Source organism: Eimeria tenella, genomic scaffold, assembly GCF_000499545.2.
Source record: "Eimeria tenella Houghton genomic scaffold, Eth_scaff198, whole genome shotgun sequence".
In the NCBI taxonomy this organism is placed as follows: domain Eukaryota; phylum Apicomplexa; class Conoidasida; order Eucoccidiorida; family Eimeriidae; genus Eimeria; species Eimeria tenella.
The window spans coordinates 12,230-19,732 of record NW_013541821.1 but is presented as its reverse complement, the minus strand read 5'-3'; the positions used below and the strand labels follow the sequence as shown (position 1 = coordinate 19,732).

Below are 7,503 nucleotides of genomic sequence, written 5' to 3'. Positions count from 1 at the left end.
GGGGCCCCCCAGTTTGCTGCCAGCAGCAGCAGCGCGAGGTAAGTGCATGTGGACAAATAAATATTCCTTAGACATATGCAGAAAAAGAATTAAAAGAAGCATAGGGAGTCTCACTGATTTCCGCACAGACGGGCTGGCCTTGCTGCTGCAGCTGCTGCTGCTGCTGCTGCTGCTGCTGTTTGGGGACGCAGCAGCGCGGGAAGACCGAAGGGCAGACGGCGCCCGTAAAGGAGACAGAGACACCTGGGGGCCCCCCTGGGGGGCCCCCTGGGGGCCCCTCAAGCCTGCAGCCAGCAGCAGCAAAGTAAAACAATTGCATATATAACATAGAAATATGTATACATATAAATATATATATATATGTATATATATATATCTCTGAGGGGCCCCTAGGGGGCCCCCTAGCTTGCTGCCAGCAGCATCACTTCGAAGCAAATGCATGTGCAACATATATGTAGCCAAAAGCTCTTCGGGGGCCCCCAGGGGTCCCCCGGGGGGCCCCCGGGAGGCCCCCAGGGGCCCCCCAGTTTGCTGCCAGCAGCAGCAGCGCGAGGTAAGTGCATGTGGACAAATAAATATTCCTTAGACATATGCAGAAAAAGAATTAAAAGAAGCATAGGGAGTCTCACTGATTTCCGCACAGACGGGCTGGCCTTGCTGCTGCAGCTGCTGCTGCTGCTGCTGCTGCTGCTGCTGCTTGTGCTGCGCTTGCTGGGCTATGTGATGGGTGGTGTTAACGCGGCGTTTCTGGGACAAATCCAGATGCTGCTGCTGCTGATGCAGGTGCTGTTGCTGCTGCTGAGAGGGTTCTTGCTGCCGCTGCTGCTGCTGCTGCTGCTGCTGCTGCCGCTGCTGCGCAGCCCCTGCGCTGCTGTATCGCCTCACAGGAATACCCTTGTGGTGAGGGCTCTGCAGCGTCGGGCGAGAGAAGGTGGGGGGCGTGCTGGGGGTTCTGGGCGAAGGCGAAAGCTGCTGCTGCTGCTGCTGCTGCTGCTGCTGCTGCTGCAGGAAGGATCTGTGGCTGGAAAGCTGCTGCGGTGTCTTTGCACCTCCAGCACGCCCGCTATCCGGAGGGCTTCTAGGTGGGCTGACGAGAGCAGCAGCAGCGGCTGCTGCTGCCGCTGCTGTTGGCGCTGTAGTTGCTGTTGCTGTTGCCGGCGCTGCTGCTGCTGTTGTTGCTGCTGCAGCTGCTGCTGCAGTGGTCTGGGACGGCACCTGTTGCTCAGAAACCTTCTCGACCGGCGCTGCGTTTGTGGCAGTGCTTTGCTGCAGCAGCAACTGCTGCTGCTGCTGCGCGTGCTGCTGCTGCTGCTGATCCTGCTCCTGTTGCACTTTCTGCAGCTGCCGCTCCTGCTGCGCCGGCTGCTGCTGCTGCATGCACTCTGTGTAGTGCTGAGGCTGCTGCCGCTTGCTCCCGTGCTGCAGGAGCAGCAGCTTGTTACTGACCCTGTGAGGGGAGAACTTGCTGCTGCTGCTGCTGCTGCTGCTGCTGCTGCGGGCAGCAACTAACCGAGCCGAAAGCTGGGGAGAAATCTCCGCGGACCAGCGAGAGCTCTTGAGCTGTTCAATAGCAACTTCCATTCGGTGCTGCAGAGAAGTTCGGGAAAAATAAAATAAAATAAAATAAAATAAAATTAAATTAAATAAAGCAAAAATAAAAATAAAGCAGATGCAACTCTTCTGTTTAAAGATGGATTTTAAAATTTTAAAAATTGATTTTAAAATAATTCTAATTGCCTTTATAGGCTTTTGTGCATGCGCCTGCATGCGCATGCAGCAGAGTAGATGGAGAGGCTTGTTAATCGAGTAAAAAGGCAAAATAAATCAATTTATTGCGAATTATTAATTTAATTTAATTAATTAAAATTAATAAATTGCTGCGCACTTGTTTGCTCGTGAGGAAATCAATTTGTTGCTGCAGACAGAACAGCAGCAACGGGGTGTATAGGCAGCTCGCGTTGCTGCTGGGGTGTACGGACAGCTCCTGGGGTGTATAGGCAGCTCCGTCTATTTTCTTTTTCTCCCAGATCTTCCTTCACTCTTTTTGTTTCTTGTTTTCTCTCAACTGTTTGCTAAACCCTAGCAGGGTTTGTAATCCCCAAACCACGTCCTAAACCCTAAACCCTCGGCCGTTTTCTAAACCCTAAACCACTGTCTAGAACCTCGCTTTCGTTAAACCTTAGGCTGTTTGCTAAACCCTAAAAAGGCTGCTAAGGGCTAAGTTGCTTCGTTAAGTTAAAAATGATACTCCGACTTTTCTTATAAACCCTAAACCCTAAACCCTTTTGTTATCTGCAGCTTTCAATTGCATCTAAACCCTAAACCCTGAAGCCTGGACGCTGCTTCTACCTGAAGCACCTGAGTAGACTGCAAAACCTAAACCCTAAACCCTAAACCCTAAACCCTTGCCCTTTAGTTACCTGCAGAGCCTGAATAGATTTGGCCAAGTCGCCGACGCCGGCAGAAGCCTTTTCGCTGGACTGAATGGCACGCAGCTTAGCGCCCTACAAAAACACAAAAAAGGGTCTGGGGTTTAGGGTTTAGGGCGCGAAAGTGGGGCCTGCTGCTGCGGAAGCAGCAGCAAATAAACAGTTCTTTTAGGGTTTTGCTGCAGCAGCAAAACAACAACCCCACCTTTACGAGGTCCAGCTCAGTTTTGATCTTTTGCACTTCTTCTTTAACTTCTTCCACGGCTTCCTGCGAAGCGGCTTGCTGCTGGAGCAAGAAAGCAGCAAGAAGGCGAAAAATAAAGAGGTTAAAGAGAAAAATGAGATAATAAATAAATTACAAGTTAATTAGAGAATGTAAAACTAAATGAATAACAAAAAAGCAACAAAAAGAAACAAAAAAGCCGAAAAAACCAAAATTGCAGCAAGTGCAGCTGCCTATACACCCCAGCGCATGCATGCAGAGCTGCCTATACACCCCAGCGCATGCATGCACAGCCGGCTGCCGGGGTGTATGTCCACCTGGCGCTTTTGAACAGTTTTTGTCAAGTTTTGGAAATCTTCTTTCAGTTGTCGAAACTCAACAACTCTCGACAAGTCCGGAGCTTTAGCCTGCAGCAGCAGCAGCAGCAGCAGCAGCAGCAGCAGCAGCAGCAGCAGCAGCAGCAAAAAGATTTCGAAAAAGAGAATTTTGAGTCGAAATAAATGAGCAAAGACCAGAGACAAATGATTGAAAAAAGACAAAAGGGGAAAAGGAAACAAAAGGATAAATGCAAAAACATTTGAATGAAATTAATAAATAAATTCAGAAATAAAGAAATTGCAAAAACTCTCTTTTGCTGCTGCCTCCACTGCGTCCACCATTAACGGCAGCAAACCCACTTCTTGCCGCTCCCGCCCTCGCTGCTGCCCCACGCATAAACCCTAAACCCTAAACCCTAAACCCTAGACCGTGTAGCCAGCCAGCGCTGTGCCCTGTAGCCAGCCAGCATTGTGCCCTTCACTCCAGTTCAGGGTTTAGGGTTTAGGGTTTAGGGCTCGGGCTTCACAGTGTGAAGATGACGTTTAGGATTTAAAGTCGGGGCCGTTAGCGGGGATTGAGGGTTTAGGGTTTAGGTTTTAGGGTTTACAGCTTTTTGCAGTTGGTGGATCTGGGCGGCCTGCTGGTGAGCCTGTGCGCGTATCTGCTGCAGCTGCTGCTGCAGCGCTGCTGCTTCGGCTGCGCTGCTGCTGCTGCTGTTGCTGTTGCTGCTGAGTTCTTTCAAAGAGACAAAAATCTGAGAACAGCTTTTCTTTAAAGCAGCAACTTCTTCTCTTAATGCTTCCAAAGCTTCCTGCGAGCAGCAGCAAAGGAAGCAGCAGCAAAGAAAGGGTTTTAGTAGGCAACAGCAAAAGTGCTGCAGCAAAGCCTAGTGAGCCGAGCCGCCGCTGCAGCAGCAGGGTGCTGCTGCTGCTGCTACTGCTGCTGCTGTTGCTGGTGCTGGTGCTGCTGCTGCATGCAATTCACAAAAAGGCATTTTGAGAAAGGAATTAAATGAGTTTAATTTGAAAAAGAAAAAGAAAAATCAAAAGATCTTGCCTCAGCAGCACGAAGTCTCTTTTGGTCTTTTTCTTCTTGGGATTTCTTCCTGCTGCACTCGAGGCCCATTTGCTGCTCGAGGTCCCCCAGGGCCCCCCGCAGCAGCAGCAGCTGCTCTTCTGCTGCTGCGCTGCTGGCCCGCAGCAGCAGCAGCTGCTCCTCTGCTGCTGCGCTGCTGGCCCGGAAAGCCCCAAAGTCCCCCTCAAGTGCATGCAGCTGCGAGCGCTGGCGGGCCAGCAGCCCCCGCAGCTGCAGCAGATCTGCAAGCAGCACTTCAAAACTTTTTCGAATTTTTAATTTCTTTTCCAACACTTTTCCAAACTTTTCCTCCTTTGCTTTTGCTGCTAACAAAAGCTGCCTCAGCTGCAAAAAAAAACTGCATTTATAGAGGCTCTGCATGCGCCGAGTTGCTGCTGCTGCTTCTGCCGCAGCAGCAGCAGCAGCAGCAGCGGCAGCAACAGCAGCAGCAACTGCAGCAGCAGCAAACTGCAGCAGCAGCAACTGCAGCTGCCGCAGGCAAGCGCGAAAGGAGAAAGGGAAAGGAGGCAGAGGCCGCCTCCAGGACTCCCAGTTAGGGTCTAGGGTTTAGGGTTTAGGGTTTAGGGTTTAGGGTTTTACCTTCTGCGTTGAGGCGCTTCAAGTCTGCGCTCAAAACCCCCACTTCGAGGAGCCACTTTTGGTGAAGTTCTCCAGATCTTTTTAAACACTTTTTGATTTCTTTTTCGATTTCCTTTTTAATTTCTTTTTCAACTCCTTTTTCAATTTCTTTTTCGACTCTTTCTTCAACTCCTTTGCACTCCAAACCCTCCTGCTGCGGCTGCTGCAGGCAGCTCACTTGGCCCTTCAGCCCTTGCGACACACCCTAAACCCCAAACCCTAAACCCTAAACCCTAAACCCTAAACCCTAAACCCTAAATTTTAAACCCTAAATCCGTAGTACTGCCGTGTTCGGTGCGCAGTTTCGTGCATGTAAGTGTTCCTAGTGGAATTTCAAGACCCAGTCCTAACCCTAAACCCTAAACCCTAAACCCTAAACCCTCTACGCTAAACCCCAAACCCTAAACCCTGAACCGAATGGCCACGAGTGCGCGTTTTACCTCAGTGGTAAATACGACAGGACACACAATGAAAGCCATGGAATCTCGAATTCAGGGTTTAGGGTGCCTCAAAGGGTTTAGGGTTTAGGGTTTAGGGTTTAGGGTTGTCTTCAGCATTTGGATTAGGGTTTAGGGTTTAGGGTTTAGGGTTTAGCGTGCTTTCCAGTCCTTCAGGCTCTAGGGCGCTCGGTTCCGAGGTGAGCTTGCCCCCTGTGTGCTTAGGGTTTAGGGTGCAGGCCCTAGGGTTTAGGGTTTAGGGTTTGGGGTTTACCTTCTAGGTCTTTGATAATGACATCGAGCTCGGAAACAACAGCCCGCAAGTGAGAAGAGCAGCAAGAGGGGCGGCGAGGGTTTTCCACAAACCCTAATTCCATATACTCCAAATCTGAGACAGCCATTTCAGTTCAAGCTGCTGCTCCAAACCCTAGCTCTGCTGCAGCAGCAGCCTCGCGGCTGCTGCGGGCTTCGGCGCGGAGACAGCAGCAGCAGCGGCAGTAGCAGTAGCAGCAGCAGCTGCTGCTGCTGCTGTGCCGCTGCTGTTACTGCTGCAGCCGCTGCCGCTGCTGCTGCTGCTGTGCAGGTGCCGCTGCTGCAGCCGCTGCTGCTGCTGCTGCTGCTGCACTGTGCAGAAGTGGGGGGGCGAGGGAGCTGCTTAAGGACGGCAAAGGGCTGCTGCGGAGCTGCAGCGTGACCAGTGGACCACAGGGCTGGTTTGCTCTCCGATGCAGCAGCAGCCACCACTGCTGCTGCTGCTGCTGCTTCAGCCCGATCTATTAATGAAAACTGCAGGCTTCTAGCTGAAGCAAAGAGAAAAATTGGAAATAATAAATCCAACAAAAAACGAAAAGAAGATCTTTTCAGTTCCAGTCCATCTGCGCGGATCTGCTGCAGCTCCTGCTGCTGCAATGCCACCCGATCCGCGGGTTCTGTGCGCTCAAGTGCTGAAAAAAAGCAGAAAAGTAAAAGAAAAAAGAATAAAAGACTTTAAAGTCTTTATATATTTATATTTAATATCTAATGTGCTATATTTCCACAGAATCCTCCCAGGGGCCGCTCGCTGTCTTCGCGTCGATGGGCAACGGACAGGCTGCCCGGGCTGGGCGGCGGCGGCGGAAATGGCCGGAAAAACAAGAAAGGTTTATTCTTTTAAAGTTAAATTGATGAAAACAATTTATTTGAAGAAAAAAGAAGAACAAAATAAAGTCCAGGAACGCATAGACAGACCCGTTTTCACTCTAGGCTGCTGCGGCGAAACGCAGCGGGCGTTCACTGTCTCGCGGTGTACGTACACCCCAACGACCGCAGCAGAAAAATCGCCATTTCGCCTTTTCTCCAGTTCTTTTGCGCAGATCTTTTAATTGTTTTGCGCGAATCTTTTAATTTATGAAAAACGTATTCAGTTTTTAGCGGATTTCCCGCCGAGATCGCGAGGAAAACGAAATTCAACTTGCATGAATGGGCTCCCGCCGCCGCGAACGCTGACAGCTTCCACGCCTCTAAAAAGCAGCTCCAAAACTTTTTTTAAAAAATAAAAATAGATTTAAAGAAATGCATTATAAGGGAACACTCAAACTCGAGAAGTTCAGCGCTGCGGCTGCGTAGCCGAGGCGTTCAACTCTAAACCGTAAACCCCAAATGAGCGGTTGCAAACCCTGAACCCTCAACGCGGGAGCTGCACTCCTCCACAAACCCTAATGAGTTCTTGCAGCCAAAAAGCTGGGTTTTATTTGTTCAAAGTTTCGCAAGATTGGCTCTTTTATCGCCGCATTGGTAAATGCAATAAAAGATAACTACAAGTTCCTTTACATGCAATTCAAATAAGGCAATTTACTGCTGCTTCCAACTCGCTGGCCCAGAGCCTCTAGGCAGAGAAAACTGCAGCTAGCTGCGGCTAGCTGTGGCTAGCTGTGGCTGGCTGCAGCTAGCTGTGGCTAGCTGCGGCTAGCTGTGATTAGCTGTGGCTAGCTGCGGCCAGCTGTGGAAACACTCATTGTAGGGGCCAGAATACAATGGCTCTGTAGCTGCCGCACTCGCTAAGTGCTGCTGCACTGCTGCAGCAGCAGCAGCAGCGAGCAGCAGCAACGGCAGCGAGCGACAACAGCAGCAGCGAGAAGTAGCAACAACAGGTGTGGAGGGCTATAGCCTCCTCTTATTGCTTTTCAGTTTTGCGGCTGCTGCTGAGAAGCCGTCCGCCAGCGAAGCCCAAAGCGAAGCTCTAAACTTTAAACCCTAAACCCTAAACCCTAAACCCTAAGCCCTAAACCCTAAACCCTAAACCCTGGCGGTTTGTCTCTTTCCTACGGCTTTAACCGCCGCAAGGCCTACGGACTAAAAGGAAAGCTTTCAAAGATATGAAGAGCCTCTACCTGGCTTCATTGCA

General features: G+C 50.6%; 2 protein-coding genes across 2 annotated transcripts; both read right to left on the bottom strand.

Annotated features, from left to right (window-relative positions):
• Positions 1-582: 582 nt before the first annotated feature.
• ETH_00016275 (uncharacterized protein) lies at positions 583-1,581 on the bottom strand (the record flags this gene model as incomplete). Its single annotated transcript, XM_013374162.1, has 1 exon — positions 583-1,581. The coding sequence occupies one exon, from the start codon at positions 1,579-1,581 to the stop codon at positions 583-585; it is 999 nt and encodes a 332-aa protein (XP_013229616.1).
• Positions 1,582-3,987: 2,406 nt separating this feature from the next.
• ETH_00016270 (uncharacterized protein) lies at positions 3,988-5,162 on the bottom strand (the record flags this gene model as incomplete). Its single annotated transcript, XM_013374161.1, has 3 exons — positions 3,988-4,286; positions 4,645-4,888; positions 5,124-5,162. The coding sequence occupies 3 exons, from the start codon at positions 5,160-5,162 to the stop codon at positions 3,988-3,990; spliced, it is 582 nt and encodes a 193-aa protein (XP_013229615.1).
• Positions 5,163-7,503: the final 2,341 nt, after the last annotated feature.